The sequence below is a fragment of the Moschus berezovskii genome, chromosome 26 (assembly GCF_049115385.1).
Source record: "Moschus berezovskii isolate FMDL1 chromosome 26, NW_MosBer_1.0, whole genome shotgun sequence".
NCBI lineage: Eukaryota > Metazoa > Chordata > Mammalia > Artiodactyla > Moschidae > Moschus > Moschus berezovskii.
In genome coordinates this window covers 18093481-18112343 of record NC_142485.1, presented here as the reverse complement: position 1 = coordinate 18112343, position 18863 = coordinate 18093481, and the positions used below count along the sequence as shown (strand labels likewise).

Below are 18863 nucleotides of genomic sequence, written 5' to 3'. Positions count from 1 at the left end.
TAAGTTATTTATATGATTCCTGATCATGTTGTCAAGTGTCTGTGGTATTTTTCTCAGTGGAAAAACCTGACTGAACTTTTTAGTCTACCCAATATATTGAGATTCATCCATGTTGTTACATGTACCAATAGTTCATTCTTTTTTATTGGTGAATAGATTACATCATGTGGATATGCCATAATTTGTTTATCTGTTCGCCTGTTGATAGACATTTGGATTGTTTCTAGTTTGGGGATTTTACAAATAAAGATGCTGTGAGCATTTGAATGTCTTGTTGTGCTTAGTCGCTCAGTCACGTCCGACTCTTTGCGACCCCATGGACTGCATGCCTACAGTGTTCCTTTGTCCATGGGATTCTCCAGGCAAGAATACTGGAGTGGGTTGCCATGCCCTACTCCAGGAGATCTTCCCAACACAGGGATCAAAAGAGGGTCTCCTGCATTGCAGGAGGATTCTTTACCCACTGAGCTCCAAGGGAAGGCCTGTGCTGAATCACATAGTTACTCTGTGTTAAGTTTTTGAGAAACTGCCAGACTTTTTGAGTGGTTGTACCATTTTCCATTCCTACTAGTAGTATCTTAGAATTCTAATTTCTCCTCATCTCAGCCATCACTTGGTATGGCCAAGTTTTTAATTTTAGCCATTTTAATAGAATGTCAGTGTGTGTTTTTAAATTGTTTTAATTTAGTTTTGTCTGTACTGGGTCTCTGTTGCTGTGCGGGCTTTTCTCTAGTTGCAGAAGAGGGGCTACTCTCTAGTGGCGGTGTGTTGGTTTCCCATTGCAGTAGCTCTCTTGTTGCTGAGCACAGGCTTTATGGTGCAGGGGCTTCAGTAGTTGTGGCACGTGGGCTCAGTCATTGATGCTCCCAGGCTCTAGAGCCCAGGCTCAGGAGTTTCAGCACATGGGCTTCATTGCTCCGGGGCATGTGGAATCCTCCAGTACCAGGTATTGAACCTGTGTTTCCTGCATTGACCGACAAATTCTTTACCACTGAGCTGCCAGGGAAGCCCCTCAATGTGTTTTTCATTTGCAGACTCTTGAGAGTCCCTTGGACTGCAAGGAGATCCAACCAGTCCATTCTAAAGGAGATCAATCCTGGATGTTCATTGGAAGGACTGATGCTAAAGCTGAAGCTCCAATACTTTGACCACCTCATGTGATGAGTTGACTCACTGGAAAAGAGTCTGATGCTAGGAGGGATTGGGGGTGGGAGGAGACGGGGACGACAGAGAATGAGATGTCTGGATGGCATCACCGACTCGATGGACATGAGTTTGAGTGAACTCTGGGAGTTGGTGATGGACAGGGAGGCCTGGCGTGCTGTGATTCATGGGGTCGCAAAGAGTCGGACCCGACTGAGCGACGAAACTGAACTGAATGAGTACATTAAGGCTGTTTATTGTCACCCTGCTTATTTAACTTATATGCAGAGTACATCATGTAAAATGCTGGGTTGGATGAAGCACAAATACCAATGACCTCAGATATGCAGATGACACCACCCTTATGGCAGAAAGTGAAGAACTAAAGAGCCTCTTGATGAACGTGAAAGAGGAGAGTGAAAAATTTGGCTTAAAACTCAGCATTCAAAAAATGAAGATCATGGGGTCTGGTCCCATCATTTCATGGCAAATAGATGAGGAAACAGTGAGAGACTTTATTTTTGGGGCTCCAGAATCACATTAGCTGGTGACTGCAGCCATGAAATTAAAAGACACTTGCTCCTTGGAAGAAAAGCTATGACTAACCTAGATAGCATATTAAAAAGCAGAGATGTTACTTTGCCATCAAAGGTCTGTCTAGTCAAAGCTATGGTTTTTCCAGTAGTCATGTATGGTTGTGAGAGTTGGACCGTAAAGAAAGCTGAGTGCAGAAGAATTGATGCTTCTGAACTGTGGTGTTGGAGAAGACTCTTGAGAGTCCCTTGGACTGCAATCCTAAAGGAAATCAGTCCTGGATATACATTGGAAGGACTGATGCTGGAGCTCCAACACTTTGGCCACCTGATGTGAAGAACTGACTCATTGGGAAAAACCCTGATGCTGGAAAAGATTGAAGGCAGAGGAGAAGGGGACGACAGAGGATGAGATGGTTGGATGGCATCACTGACTCGATGGACATGAGTTTGAGCAAGCTCTGGAAGTTGGTGATGGACAGGATTAGTCTGTGGGGTCGCAAAGAGTCAGATGTGACTGGACTGAAGGACTAATTATGTTGAGCATCTCTTTATATACTTATTAGCCGTCTGTTTGTTTTTTTAAAAATCTGTGTATCTTTGATGAAGTGTTTATATCCATCTTTTGCTTATTCTTTTTTTCTCTTGTGAAGTTTGATAGTTTATATTATACATTCTGAATGTAAATCCTTCTCTTGCTATATGGTTACCATTTTCTCTTAGTTTATGACTCCATTTTTCATTCTAACAGATTTGTGTGTGTGTATGTGTGTTAAGTTTTATTTGGGGAAAAATGAGGACTGCAGCATGGGAGGCAGCATCTCAGATAGTTCTTAGAAACTGCTCCAAAGAGGCAGTGGGAGGAAGGTCAACATATAAGATTTTGGTGAAGGCGGACCATTCTCCTAACAGTTAAAGTGTCAGGTTTTCATTTTTATAACGTCCAGTTTGTCAGTTTGTTTTTTTATGGATTTTACTTTTCTGTTGCTTTTTGGTGCCTCACTCAAGGTCACAGAGATTTTCCTTTATATTTTCTTCTAAAAATGTTATAGTTTTATGTTATACATGTAGATCTATGACCCATTTTGTGTAAACCGTGTGTATTATATCAGATATTGACTGCAGTTCTTTTTTTTTTAACCTAGGCACATCCGTTTCTTCCAGCTCCATTTGTTGGAAAGATTATCTTTTCTCCTCTGTATTGCTTTTGCACCTTTGTAAAAATTAAATTGACTAAATATATATGGGTTTATTGCTACAGTGTTTATTTTCTATTTTGTCAGTCTGTGTGTCTGCCTTGATTGGTGTCTTGATTAATATAGCTTTATAATAAGTCTTGACTCACTGGAAAAGACTCTGATGCTGGGAGGGATTGGGGGCGGGAGGAGACGGGGTCGACAGAGAATGAGATGGATGGATGGCATCACCAACTCGATGGACATGAGTTTGAGTAAACTCCGAGAGTTGGTGATGGACAGGGAGGCCTGGCGTGCTGTGATTCATGGGGTTGCAAAGAGTCGGACATGACTGAGCGACTGAACTGAACTGAACTGATAATAAGTCTGGAAATCAGATAGTACAGGTCTTCCACTTTTGTTTTCTTTTCTTTCAAAGTAGGGTTTTTTTTTTTTTTTCAATTTTTTGGGGTCTGTTCTAGGTCCTTTGTGTTTCAATATCACCTTTTCAACTAAATTGCCAATTGGGATTTGATTGGGTTTACTTTGAATCTAGATATCTAAAGAATTAGCTGCTTTTATAGTTCTTATCACTGTTTTACCCTGAAGAACTGATGCACACTGAAATTAAATACTTGCCTAAGATTACTTAGCCTGTAAGAAGTAGAACTGAGATTCAAACCTAGATAGTCTGGCATCAGAACTAATTATACAGTTCCCTGTGTTAATTAGCCTACTGAGTTAATTTCATGATATGAAAAGCATAGCTTTTTTTCTTAGATGTTTTCTACCCATTCCTAGTGAAAGCACCGTGCCTAGCACACAGTAGATTAAATATTTTGAAGTGGTTTCATAAAGAACATTATTTCATTTTATTTAATTTGATCTATGACTTCATTTGGTAGAATGGAAAAGAGACTCTGTATCTATTTTGCCCTTGCCCTAACCTTCATTGCAAACATTGTCTTAATTAGGATTCTATCTGCACAGAATAGAAATCAATCAAACTAGTTTAAACGAATATCAAATTTTATAGTAAGAATACAGGAATGGCTTGTGGATCCCTTTGAAAAGGAATTAGCCAGCCCTCAGGAAGACTGGAATCAGTATTGAAAATACAATAGGGCGTCTTTTTTTAACCTAAATTCACTGTGTCCTCCTCTTGCTTTCTCTCAGAAGGTAAGCGTTCTCTGCTTTTCTAGTCACAAAATAGTTTGCAGGTATTTTTCATTTACATGTTACAGATCTTGCTGCTTGGAGACTGACTAGTTGTTATTTGGTTAGACCCCCAAATTCTAGGACGGAGACTGACTAACTTGACCTTAGTATGCTTTTCATCACTGGCCCAAGAAGATATGGGCAATAGAGCAGAATATACAGGAGAAACGTGGGTGCTGGGGGTTTAATTGTGGAGATGGTATCAAGGGTAGGATAATGGGGTTGTCGTTCTCCAAGGAAGGTGGCATGTAGGCGGATTGCTAAGGTTTACTGTAGGTTTGATTAGTTAACTCAAGCACTACGATTTTGGGGCTTTACTGCTTGAAATCAGAATCTGGCTTCTAATGGCATCTTATACCGAGTACTCTCTGACTGGTGTTGCCGTGTTTGTTTTGATGAATTGAAATCAGAGAACAAATAGATGTGCATATGTCCACACATATAATACGTGTTTTGTTTTTAATAAGTGGTGTGATGCATTATTTTTATACTGTGTTATGGTTTTCAGTTATATTCATTGGGTGATTGTTTTTACATTTCCTATTTCTTTGTTTCTTTTTACAGAGGCAAATACCGGATTGTATACCTAACTCCTGAATTCTGTTCAGGTAACTTGGACCTGCTTCGGCAGCTTGAGGCTAATATTGGTAAGTGGGATGATAGAATCTTTATAAGTACTTGTTAAAGTGAGATACTCTTTAAACTTGTGGATGGATCCAGGAGATCTCTGCCTCTCCTGTCCTGTCCCACAATTCCTTCTGTCCTAGAAATTAAGCTCCTGGATTATAATTGCCTATTTGTATACCTGTTTTCTTCTACTGAACTATAAACTTTTTAGGGGAAAATGCTCCTCTTATTTATTTATATTTCCTGAGTATGTTGCTGGCACATAGTAGGCATTTAAATAAATGTTGAATCTTGGATTCTATGATATTATAATTTCCTTTTTTTGGTATTCTGAATCTTAATGTAGTGGTTCTCTACTCTTGTTGTTCATGAGAATCGCCTTTCAAACTAGAAAATTTCAGATCCTCCAACCTTGAAAATTGTGATTTAATGCACCTGCTGTGAGGTTGTGGCAGCTGTAGTCTTTTCACTGGTGATTCTGATATGTGATTTTCAGGTTGGAGACCACAGTACCTTTAACTATTTGTTGTCAGTGAGTACGATTAATTTTAAAAATTAGATAATATGTCATAGCCCATTTCCTAGAAAATGTAAATAAAAGATTAGTCAGAAGCTGGTATCGTCTTTGATGTGTGTGCTGAAAACATTTTTGTCTTGTTTTTCCCTTCTTGATGGTCAGGCTCAGCTATCTAAGAGCTACAATCACAGATTCTATTGCAATTGTTCATGTTTCAAACATTAAACCAGACAGTCTTTGCTTTCTAATGTAATATTCACTTTATATTTATGTGTTAAAATAATTCCTAGCACGTAAAGTTTTTTTAAACATTGTCATGTCTCATTTAATGGTTACTTGCAGATAATTCTGGGAAAGCATTTAACAGTTATTCTCATAATATAATGAAAACAAGTATTTATCTTTTAATATGTGTTAAGTATCAACCAAGGAATGAGGGTAGAAATTAGCATTTGGTTAAGTATATTATGAAAAAGGGCAACCATCAGCTGTTAAACTCCCTTATTGGCATGTTATGTTTTTGCCTTTAATTTAAAACAAATTTGGTGTGTATCCTATTAGGTTGTATAAAGTTCTTACGAATATTTCAATTCAGATTAAAATCAACAACTCTAGATATATAAACATGGTTTTATTTTAAAAGTTAGGGTCTATGTACCTAGTGCTCTGGATATGTTTTGTTCCATTTTAACATTTTCTTTGTTTCTGTGATGGATTTAATCAAATATTTACTTAGAGCCTCTTGACAGGTTGTTCTAATTCTCTATTTTAATTTTTTGTAAAGGAATAAATTATGAACACTGCAATTATTAGAGCTGAGTATCTGCATAAGATGGATGAAAGTGCTCTTTTTGGGTGGCTGTCAATGTTGAAAAATATAGGATAAATTCTCTCTGAAGTATTTTTATTTAACTTTCATTTCACAATGCTTGCAGCAGTGAATATCAGATTTCATTTGTACAGTAGTTTTGACATTTAGCTATTCTGATTTATGATTTTTATGAAATGTTATTATTTAAGTAGTGTGGGTTTATAACAGAAGCAGCAAGCAGAATTTTATATAGAGACACCTGAAGAGCAAACATACCTGTAACTGTCTTATAAATTTGGGAATAAGGCTTTAATGACTGGTGTGCCAAAATGAAATATGTCCTGGACCTGGGCAGACACTTGGACTTGCACATTTAATGGTAAAGTTGGCAGAAGCTTGCATCAGATGGTTGTGAGGGACAAAGTTTAACTCCATTAAAAAATAGTAGTTGTTATTGTTTTAGTTGCTCAGTTCTGTCTGAGTCTTTTCCTATCCCTGCCTACCAGACTACTCTGTCCGTGGGATTTCCCAGGCAAGAATACGGGGGTGGGTTGCCGTTTCCTCCTCCAGGGAATCTTCCTGACCCAGGCGGCAAACCCGCATCTTCCACGTCTCCTCCACTGCAGGTGGATTCTTAACCACTGAGCCACCGGGGAAGTGCAAAAGCTAGTTAATCAAACCTGTGATTTTACGGAGGGTTTGAAAGTGAAGGAGCTGTCATTCTTTGTTTTAACCTATTTAATTTAAAATCTGGGTCATATAGTTTCTAAAGCCAAATAAGTATAGTAGTAATATTGAATTTTTCCCACTCATCAGTTAATAGAATTTTGATGTGAATCAACTTGGATTTCTCAGATTTAGCAGGGTTTTCTTTTTTTCTTTCATTCTTTTTCTTCTCCAACCCTGTTGTAATTGGTAATCTCAATGAATTGTAGTTATATGCATGTTTCTCTGTCTCTTTAGAAATGTGAGCTCCTCAAGATCATGAATTGCATTTTACTGTTATTTTATTCCTAGGGAAGTGTTTGGAGAAGGAAATGGCAGCCCATTCCAGTGTTCTTGCCTGGAGAATTCCAGGGACGGGGGAGCCTGGTGGGCTGCAGTCAATGGGGTCGCACAGAGTCGGACGCGACTGACGTGACTTAGCAGTAGCAGTAGCAGGGAAGTGTTTGGAACATAGTATGCATTTCCCCGGGTGGCGCTAGTGGTAAAGAACTTGCCTGCCAAGCAGGAGACAGAAGAGACACAGGTTTGATTCCTGGCTTGGGAAGATCCCCTGGAGAAGGAAATGACAACCCACTCCAGTATTCTTGTCTGAAGAACCCCATGGACAGAGGAACCTGGTGGGCTACAGTCCATGGGGTTGCAGAGAGTTGGACATGACCGAGTGACTAGCACAATAACTATAATAATAATAGTTTTTTTTTTAAATTGAGAAGTCTTTTATGCAAGCCCCTATCTTAGCATTTTATGTGAATGATCTTAATCTTTAGAGTAACTGAAAAATTGTTAGCTACTTTTATTATCTACCTTATACTTAAGGGAAACTGACACTTGAAAGCTTAAGTAACATGCTTAAAGTAATATAAATGGTAAGCCAAGTTATCTAGGTAGTCTGACTTATGTTTTTAATTAGCCCCCAGTGGCAAAACTTTCCCTGGGCCAGAAAGATCCCCTGGAAGAGGAAATCACAATTCACTCCAGTATTCTTGCCTGGAGAATTCCATGGACAAAGGAGCCTGGTGAGCTACAGTCCATGAGGTTGCAAAGAGTCGGACACAACTGAGCAGCTAACACACAGTGGCAAAGCATAAATATGCAGATAAACATTAAGTTGTGATCATGCCCGTTGAAGGGAAAAATTATTTTTTTCTTAAGTATTAAGTTGGTAATCAAGGGCCAAAGCTCTACTGTCATTACTTTGAAGTATCTGAAGACATTTTCATGGATGGTTATATAGTAAAGCCCTTTTCTGAGAGGCATTACTGTACATCATTGATTCTGATTCCATGTGGGGGTGGGGATGGGGGCCGAGCAAAGGGGTTGCTAGTTGAAGAAGGAAAAATTTGCCTTCCTTCTTACCTACTTTGTACAAAATGAGATATAGTTCTTCCCTTCCCGTTTTATATTAGAAACTGTGGATGTCATCCTGTCTTTTAGAACTGGCATTTCAGAGGAATTCTGTCGTGATCATTCACAGAGAGTGATGAATGTAATCTCAGTAGAAATATGCTGACTCTTTCTCTTTGGATAGCTAATCCATGAGATAAAAGTATTATGAATGAGATTTAGAACAGCTCTTCTTTTTAAGGTATTATCATGGAGGATGAGTGATAGCTTTGAGGACAGAGTAGTAGTAATTAATTTCTCTGAGAAATAATGATGAAAACCAAAATTGAATAAATATGTTATTTGAAAACTAGATATTAAATATTTCTTTCTTTTATCCATCTGCCTTTTATCCATATATTTCCCTTTGCTTATTCTCAGTAATAACTTTTAGTGTACATGCTAAGTTGCTTCAGACATGTCTGACTCTTCGTGACCCCATGGACTGTAGCCCTCGAGGCCCCTTTGACCTTGGGATTCTCCAGGCAAGAATACTGGAGTGGGTTGCCATTTCCTCCTGAAGGGGATCTTCCTGACCCAGGGATCAAACCTCCGTTTCTTAGGTCTCTTGCATTGGTCTGTTTGTTCTTTACCACTGGCACCACCTGGGAAGCCCAATTTTTGATGTTATCTGCTATTATTTATGCTTATATTTTTATATGAGTCAATACTTTGAATTATTTTTCTCCTTTCTGTTATATTTACATATTCAAAGTGAAATTGGTGGTAAAACTTTAGATGAGTTTATTACTTTTTTGAACTTTATCTTCTCCATTTACATATTTTTCTTTTTTGATAGGTATCACACTTATTGCTGTGGATGAGGCTCACTGTATTTCTGAGTGGGGACACGATTTTAGAAATTCATTCAGGGCTTTGGGTTCTCTAAAGGCAGTACTCCCGAAGGTAAGCTTTGCCAAGTACAACGTCTTAAAATGACTTGCTTAGCAAGGGAGGATCCAGGATTGGGGAATGGCCAAAAATCTGAAAATGTTTTTATGAAAGGGCGAATGGTTGATTTTTAATCAGGGAAAAGATTCTTTTACAACATGGTATATCTTTTTACTTCTCTCAAGTCTTTGCTGAAAGAATACTTTTTCATTTAGGCCTCCTGTCCACTGTAGTCAGATTTTCAAATTAACCCCTTCCCACAACTCTCAGCAGCCCTCATATTCCTTTGCTGTCTTTTAAATAACACTTAGCAGGTACTTTAATATATTTTGTCTATGGCCTGTGGGTCTCTATCAGAATATTCTTTGTGGGGAGGGATTTTTGCTGGTTTAGTTGATAAAATCTACAACATAGATTGATAAAATCTACAACATAGTGCCTGTCACATAGTGAGTGTTCCATAAATAATTGGGTAAATGAATAAGTGAATTCTGATGAGAAAGCTGAGACCCTGAGCAGTAACTTTACTGCACAGGCAGTGAGTGGTAGAGCTCGGCCATGCTACACAGTGGGATGCTATATGGGCTTCCAGAGCAAATGTCTTGAAAGAAGTTTAAAACAGTTTCTGCCCTGAAGTAGCACAGAGTCTAGTAAAGGAGTTGAGATTCAGAATTACCCATAAAAATGGAAGCAGCAGTACCAAATGAAGTGCATGGAACAGTACGAATAATGTAGAAAGATTAGTAGTGTTAATAGTACCTGTAATATTAATAGAAAAAGAAGATTGATATTGTGAAAGCCAGTAGGCTCAGATTCCTTGAGGACTGCTTTTCATCAGTTTAGAACGGTTTAAAGTAAGCTTTTGGAAATTAGGAAGATTGCTGTCTGTAATCCTTTCCTGGGCCTTTGATTCTAGAAGGATTGTGTTAGAGGAGTTTTAAGTGTTTTATGCAGTTCAGAAATGCTTTTCGATATTGAATTAGTCTTCTATCGTGTCAGGCTGTGGACTCCATTGGATTCTTTTCATTTCTTGGGATGATTCACTGAGCCCAGAGTGTTCGTCAAGCAGTGGCAGAGAAACCTTTTTCCCTAGTGTTTTCATGAAATCTCTTTGTTAGCTAAGTGGTGAGAAATGCCACCTGGTGGCTGTAGGGCTCTCATTTTCCTCACTGTTCTCAGTGTTTTTTTCCTTCTAATCGCAGTTACAGCTGACTGTCTCCTGTTTTTCACACTATTTCAATAAGTTCAAAAAGAGCAAAAAAATCACTAACTTACTCCCATTTGGAGAGAATCTGACAAAATGAGTCTCCAAAGAACAACTTTATTGTTGAAAGCTTTGTTGTTGTTGTTGATTTGCTCAGCTGTGTGTGACTCTTAGCGATCCCATGGACTGTAGCCCACCAGGCTCCTCTGTCCATGGAATTTTCCAGGCAAGAATACTGGAGTGGGTAGCCATTTCCTTCTCCAGGGGATCTTCCCTACACAAGGATCAAACCTGCGTGTCCCACATTGCAGGGGGATTCTTTACTGTTGAGCCACCAGGGAAGCCCTGGAAAGCTTTACGTCAACCTTAAAGTTCTATAAAATTCAAATAAGAGGAGCTGTATAATGAGACATTTTGGATCTTTCTGTGACGCTCCTCCCAGCCCTTTTACAACGATCAGCACGTAGTAGACAGGAACTATTTGGAATAAGTGAGTGAGTGAATGAATGAAGCATATCGTGGAGTATACAGATTAACTGCACCACCCAACGGAGAAGGCAGTGGCGCCCCACTCCAGTACTCTTGCCTAGAAAATCCTATGGACAGAGGAGCCTGGTGGGCTGCAGTCCGTGGGGTCGCTAAGAGTTGGACACGACTGAGCGCCTTCACTTTCACTTTTCCCTTTCATGCATTGGAGAAAGAAATGGCAAGCCATTCCAGTGTTCATGCCTGGAGAATCCCAGGGACAGGGGAGCCTGGTGGGCTGCCGTCTGTGGGGTCGCATAGAGTTGGACACGACTGAATTGACATAGCAGCAGCAGCATCAGTACCCCCCAAATTCAGAGGCAAATGACATAGTGACAGTCTTTGGAATTTGTATTGGTAGCACCATTGAAGTGTATGTCTAAGGCATTCCTAGATTTATAGTCACAAGATTAATTTACATTTTATTGCTTTTTTCACCAAAACTTTGTATTTATTACCAAAGAAACCAAGATTTCCCAATTTAAAGAACAAGTTTCGTGAGTTGAGAATTTGATAAAACTGAGTGACAAGGTAATTTATCAACCATACCAGTTTGCTTTTAAAAATTAAAAGGTTGAAGCTATTAAGAACTATGCTGTAATATAAAGAACAGACTTTAGACTCTGTGGGAGAAGGTGAGGGTGGATGATTTGGGAGAATAGCACTGAAACATGTATATTACCATATGTGAAATAGATCACCAGTCCAAGTTCGATGCTTGAAACAGGGCTGGTGCACTGGGACAACCCAGAGGAATGGGATGGGGAGGGAGGTGGGAGGGGGTTCAGGATGGGGGACACGTGTACACCTGTGACTGATTCATGTCAATGGATGGCAAAAACCACCACAATATTGTAAAGTAATTAGCCTCCAATTAAAAGAACTGTGCTGTGATGACCAGATAAACCGGGAGCTTCCCAGCAAAGCAGGTTGTATGGACACACCTTTCTCCTAGCCAACACGAGTGTTATTGTTAAGCTTTACCCTAGTTTACGTCTTTTAAATATCATAAAGCACCAGAGTTTCTAAGCAAAAATACTCTGTTCGTTTCTGAAGTGAAAGTAAATATTGTTCCTTTAAATTTAATGCATCCCATTACTTTACTGTGTTTTTTAAGTTACGGAAGCAACATTCTTAACTGTGAATTTCTAGGATGTTGGCAAAGGAATGAATCATTTATAGTGATTTTCTCTGTTAGCTGGTCACTAGAATAAGGAGTTTCTCGTGGCAAAGTGGGAATTTTTAAGTTAGAAGAGAGGTTAACATCCAGTAGCCCTGTCCATCTCATATTTTGATGAAAAAACCGAGGCCAAGAGAAGTTAGCTCTTGCCAAAGTGAGTGGCAAATCTGGGAGTAGTGGCCGTGTCTCTGGAGTTCTTGTGTAGAATTCTTTTCAGATGTTGCCATAATAATATCAGTAGTCGCTGACACTTCTCACGTGCTTTCTGTACTGTGCCATTATATTCGGCATATGAGACCTTTCATCCCATTTGCTCTTCACAGTGACTTTCTGAGGTTGTTGCTATTATCATAGCCATCTTATAGATGAGGAAACCAAAGTTTAGAATATGAAGTAAATAGCTCATGGGAATTCCCTGGCGATTCAGTGGTTAAGACTCTGCACTTCCACTTCAGAGGGCATGGGTTCGATTGTTGTACGGTGCAGCCAGTATATCTAAAATAAGCAGCTCAAAATCTCACATCTTGTTAGTGGCGAAAGCTGGCTTTGAACTGAGGCAGCTGTTTCTAAGCCATATTTTTATACTACTGTGCTGCTATTTTGCCTGATTTTTCTACTGACTTCTTCAAAATGTGTCAGGTTCATGCTTATTTCCTTTTTTTCACAAAAGCATTGCTTGTCTACTCTTACATGATACTGCATAGAAACAAACCAGGCCCTCTATCCTGAAAATGTCTGTCTGTATCTGTATATGCAGTTAAATATCAAGCATTTTTTAGTCCATTTATAAATTGTTTGAGTAACAGTTAAATTGATGGAAACGCTTCACTGTGGTAAGGTGAGAATGTTCATGTCCTGGAAAATTCAGTGTTTGAACTTCCCTTATTCTCAGCCATATTTTTGATACAGATAGTTTTATTTGCTATAAAGATGTATAGCAGGTATATACATATATATTAACCCTTGATAAGAGAAACTAATTTCTTTATAAATTGGCCTGTTCCTATATGTTATTAGGCAGATCCTCTCTAAATTCAGAAAATGGTCTGATTGTAAGCCAAAAATCAATTAAGTTGATTTGGGGTGTTTTTTAATAATTTCACAGAATTTAAGGATAGAGAATATCAAAATGTCAGTTAACTGGTCACATTGATTTTGGTATCATTTTTTTCCATTTAAAAACTGCTCCCAGACTTAATTGATTTTTCTTTGCATGAACTTTGAGATAGTTTTTAATTCAGTAAAGCTATATTGATTATAAAAGTAGTCTACAGTTTTTAATAAATTGTATCTTTTTTCAAATTCTGTAATTGCTTTTTTACAAATTGCACTTAAATTTTCACTTATGTACAGTAATTGCTTCAACTGATTTGCAGGGTAAATGTATTGCATCTGAAGAGCTGTGTTATGAGCATATTATTTACCATATTTTATAATAAGCCAAAAAGTATTCAGAAAGTTGTAATCTTGAATATCAAGCAGCTAATTATATAGGAACAATTTTTCTGATTATGAAATGATTGTGTAGTTGATTAATACTCCCAATGATAATAGTGATGAAAAAATTAAATCTAGAAGTCAACTGTACTGAAAATAGAACATGACTTGGTTGCTCAAGGAATCAGTTAATAATAGATGTCTTATTTTCTGCATTTTCCTTTTATATTGTATGTCACAATTAACCGTTTAAAACTGTTGAGAGGTTATCCAGGTAATTGAGAGCTGTTATTTTAGATCTGAAAAGTCTTATACCAATGTATTTAGTATAGGAGTAAAACAAGAGCCTTGGTTGGGCTATGTATGGCTAAATTTGCAGTGAGTGCACAGTTTATAATTTGTGAATTATAGATTATCAAAGATAAGACATAACTTCCCCCTCATTTGTCCCAGCACTGTTATAAATGTATAAATAATAAATGGAGAGGTAGAGAGCTAATAAGTGGATTTAACTTAAGATAGAAATTGCATTTAGAGATCTTATGAGTTTAGTGTTTGAATGATTTCTTAGACGGCTGAGAAACAAGTAAGAAGAAAGTGTTTTTCTTCTTCTTTGAAAGAATAATTTTAAAGTTTCATTTTTATCACTGTTCTTTTATTCTTCCTGTAATTGTCTTCCAGTGTCTTTCTAAGAAGGCAGTAGAAATGTTGGGAATTAACGACCTCTCTCCTTTGTTAAAAATCACTTTTACTTGTTTCAGGTTCCAATTGTTGCACTGACTGCTACAGCAGGTTCTTCAATCCGAGAAGACATTGTACGTTGCTTAAAACTGAAGGATCCTCAGATAACCTGTACTGGTTTTGATCGACCAAACTTGTATTTAGAAGTTGGAAGAAAAACAGGAAACATCCTGCAGGATCTGAAGCAGTTTCTCGTCTGTAAGTCAAGGTGAGAATTTCATGGTTGATAAATTTTGGTAACTATTTTGTTCTTTAGAAAAAATGTATTTTATTTTAAAAACTTATCTCTTTGGAATGTATATTTAACATATTTGAAATTCTGCTTAGCTTCAGTTCAAGTGTGATGTTATATAATCAGTGACTGAGGAAGGGAGAAACTAATTTTTCTTATGTTTTTATACTCCATACTGATGTTTGAAGAGGACATACACTCTTAATGGACTTCCCTGGTGGCTCAGCTGGTATAGGATCCGCCTGCAATGCGGGAGACCTGGGTTCTATCCCTGGGTTGGGAAGATCTCCTGGAGAAGGGAAAGGCTACCCACTCCAGTATTCTGGCCTGGAGAATTCCATGAACTCTATAGTCCACAGGGTTGCAAAGAGTCGGACACGACTGAGTGACTTTCACTACACACTTAATTACTGACAAATACACAAAAAAAGCAAATGAGTCTTATCTGAATTCTGCCTAGTTCACTAGTTATATGACTACCTTGAGGTTGAGGAATTTAAATACTTTGTGAGCCTATGTCATGTATCAGAGAGTATTCTAGGTGCTTCATGAAAATGATCCAGTTTGATTTTTATAACTGTTCTGTAAGCTATTATTTTCATTTTACTGACGTAGAAACTGTCACTGGCACTTCTTCCTATTTATTTTGTTTGGAGACATTTTATGTGTATGCTGAGAAAGCTTCTCTGATCTGTTTTCTCAGTGAAAAACTTAAAATTTTCGCATTATCAAATGTGAAGTTAGAGTGCTGCTGCTAAGTTGCTTCAGTCGTGTCCGACTCTGTGCGACCCCATAGACGGAACCCTAAAGTAACTCTTAAGGTCTTTTAGGGTGAATTTAAATGTAGAATTCACTGTTGGCTTGACTGTCCTGTGTTCAGGTTAAAGCACACGTGTAATGAATGTATTTTAAGTGTTCTGGCTGCTCTAGGGAATCTCTCTGGAGTGAATATACATTGTACTACACTTCCTTTCTGTCCTAAAGGTAAAATGTTCTCTTGGAGGAGGCTATTTATTTTATGTTAGAGTCTCCACAATCAGACCCTTATTTACTTTCCTAATATTTGATCCTTTTCAGTCCATAGTATTCTCAAGCTCTATGGTATTTCTCCCTAATAACCTATCCTATTTGAAACTGTGCTTGCCTTTTTTCCCCCCGACACTGTGACACTGCGATTATATTGTCCTCTTATCATATCTTACATAAATTATTTCTTCTCACTGTTGTTCATATTAATTCTACCAGTGGAGGTTTGTATTACTTTTTAGCTCAGACTATTACAGCCTCTCTTAACAGACCTCCTTGATCCTCAGGACTCCCTGGTGCGTCTGTATAGTTTTCAGATTTATCACCTGAGAGCATATCCCCTGAGTCTCGGTGTCCCTTTTTTTGTCGCTCCCGCTTTCCTAAGACCATCCAAAGATTTTGAAACTGACCGTGACAGCGGTTTTTCTAAAAGCAAATCTGAAATGATTTTGCACCTGTTTTGCATCCTCCAAGAAGAGTTGTGGTAGCAGGAAACCTTGAAGAGTCAGAATGTTCTCTGTAGAACTTGGGCAAATAGAAGTTTACCTCTTGGAAATTCCCTGGCAGTCCAGTGGTTAGGGCTTCATGCTTCCTCTGCAGGCAGCATGAGTTTGATCCCTGGTTGGGTAACTAAGACCCCACATGCCGTGTGACTTGGCTAGAATAAAAGAAAAAAATTTTCCTCTTAATGAGCACTTCAAAGGAGGGTAAGTTAAGACTTCAAGGTATTACCTGTTATCTTCATTTTCTTCCTTTCATTTAATTCTACTATTTATCTGTATTCACAATTTTTCTCTTCATTGAGCCATCATGTTTCTTAAAGTCTTACCTTATTTGTTTTCTATATGCATGATGCGTTAAATTTAAATAAGCCTGTTTCACCTGTCTAACTTGATTAAATGAGGATAGATTTTTTTTTTTTCCCCTCTCAGAAAGTTATGAGGAAATAACAGTCTTCAGTAAACCTCTTGGCAAAATAATGAATCCTCTTGTAATAGTGAGGTAAGAGACAGGTAGGCCCCAGGCTGAGCAGCTGCAGCCAGTCTCCCACTGACACTTTGAGATAAGATGCCAGAAGGGGCATTGGGCCCTGAGACAGTGACCACAATTTCCTCATTCTTATGGTTAAGGGGATTTCTCAGCCTGACACAGAGTGTAGAGAAAGTCCTCAGTTGTCCCCTAAGGAATTCCATATGACACAACTCTACGGGAGGGGTCGAAGGATGGAAGAGGCGACAGCCCGTAACATGTCCTGCAAACCTCTCTGAAACCTTTGCACTGGAATCCATCTTGGCTGAGAATCGTGCACACCCACTGGGAAGGACCCTGAGTCAGGCCAAATATGGGGACAAGCAAGATGATTGGCCAGAGACAACCTGAAAGACTGCCCCATATGAGCGATCCATGCCACCCCTATTGGGTGCAACTCACTCTGCGAGTTCACCCGTGTGCTCTTCCACACGAGCTTTGCTGCTATTAATAATAACCGCCTTTTTGGGCTAGTTGATTCCACGCCACCACACCTGAATCTTTGAGATGCCTGGTCCCGGAGGATACATCCCAGTATTGGAAAAATTATCAAAATACTGTACAATCAAAATAACCTCCCCAGGGAGTCCCTGGCAACTGCAACATTTTTCTCTATTCAAGGAACTAAGTTCAGCCAAAGACATCTGATTCAGGGTTGCTGGGGATCTTGGGGACGCCCTGGACCCCTTCTAGATTAAAAGAAAGAAAGTGAAATTGTCCAGTCATGTCTGACTCTTTGCAACCCAAGGGCTGTAGCCTACCAGCTCCTCAGTCCATGGAATTTTCCAGGCAAGAGTACTGGAGTGGGTTGCCATTTCCTTCTCCAAGGGATCTTCCTGACCCAGGGATTGAACCCAGGTCTCCCACATTTCAGGCAGATGCTTTACCATCTGAGCCACCAGGGAAGCCCATCTAGATTAAAGCCTTCTGGTAAATGTTTCTGGGATGCTGGATTACATTTCTAGGTTAGCCTCTTTGTTCTTGGTTGCAGGTTGTTCAACAAGAGGGGACCACCTCCTAAGTCAGAGGGAACACCTCTGGGCTGTGTCCCTAAGAACTAGAAGCTGTTTAAATTAGATGGGCTAAGAAAAGAAAAACTTAAGTTTTTATGTAATACTTCCTGGCTTTTATATAATTTGGGTGATGGAGAAAGATGGCCCCAAAATGGGTCTGTAAATTATCATACCATCTTGCAATTGGATCATTCTTGCTGTAGGTTGGAACAGTGAACTGAGGTTCCCTTTGTCCAGGCCTTCATGTCCCTTTACCGGAGTCCTGCTCTGTGCAGCTCAGAGGCCTGGGGAACCAGAGAATTCTCCCAGCATTCTAGATGGTCCTCGTTTAACTCCTCCCAACTCTCAGTGGGGAAACCAGGTCTCTCCTATTCCTACAAGTACCCCTAATTCTCCGGATCCCCCAGGCAAATCCCAAACCTTGCTTCCCTATTCACCTCTAAACACACTGGTACCACACTTTGCCAACAAAGGTCCATCTAGTCATGGCTATGGTTTTTCCAGTAGTCATGTATGGATGTGAGAGTTGGACTATAAAGAAAGCTGAGTGCTGAAGAATTGATGCTTTTGAACTTTGGTGTTGGAGAAGACTCTTGAGAGTCCCTTGGACTGCAAGATCCAACCAGTCCATCCTAAAGGAGATCAGTCCTGAGTGATCATTGGAAGGAGTGATGTTGAAGCTGAAACTCCAATACTTTGGCCGCCTGAAGCGAAGAGCTGACTCATTAGAAAAGACCCTCATGCTGGGAAAGATTGAAGGGAGGAGAAGAAGGGGACGACAGAGGATGAGATGGTTGGATGGCATCACTGACTTGATGGATATGAGTTTGAGCAAATCCAGGAGTTGGTGATGGACAGGGAAGCCTGGTGTGCTGCAGTCATGAGGTTGCATGAGGACACGACTGAGCACCTGAACTGGACTGAAGTGGGCTTACATGCCTTTTTGGTTATCACTGAGTGTCCTTCCCCACTAATGGGGAGAGACCTTCTGAGTTCCCTTCTGAGCTCCCTAACCGTATTATGGTTAGGAGGTCCCAAGCAGCACCCCCCAACCTTTTTTTTGTTAAACCATGACTCTTACCTATAAGCAGTAAACCCTGTAGTTTGGGACAGAGGAGTCCCTGGGAGGGCCATGAATGCACAACCTGTAAAAATTAGCTTTAATCCAGAAGCTGCCTACCCTAATAAGAGCCAATACCTCATAAGTTTCTAAGCAAAAAAAAAAAAAAAGAGTTATACAACCCCTCATAGATAAATTTGAAGACGTGACTTCTTGGTGCCCTGTCAGTCTCCCACCCCTGATCTGCTGGTTGTAGGCCAAATGAGAAATATAGGATGGTGGATGGCCTCTGAGCAGTAAATGATACAATGGTTCCTATACATCCCCTTATTATTAATCCTTACAACATCTTAGTCCAGCTCCCTCAGGATGCTAAATGGTTTACCATGCTC

General features: G+C 39.3%; 1 protein-coding gene across 6 annotated transcripts in view; it reads left to right on the top strand.

Annotated features, from left to right (window-relative positions):
* Positions 1 to 18863, top strand: part of WRN (WRN RecQ like helicase) — a 117826-nt gene that overhangs the window by 47740 nt on the left and 51223 nt on the right. For all 6 annotated transcript variants that reach the window (XM_088832726.1, XM_055416564.2, XM_055416565.2 and 3 more), the window contains 3 exons: positions 4634 to 4716; positions 8933 to 9039; positions 14132 to 14319. In XM_088832726.1, the coding sequence (XP_088688852.1) occupies positions 4634 to 4716; positions 8933 to 9039; positions 14132 to 14319 (378 nt within the window). The remainder of the gene's footprint in view (positions 1 to 4633; positions 4717 to 8932; positions 9040 to 14131; positions 14320 to 18863) is intronic.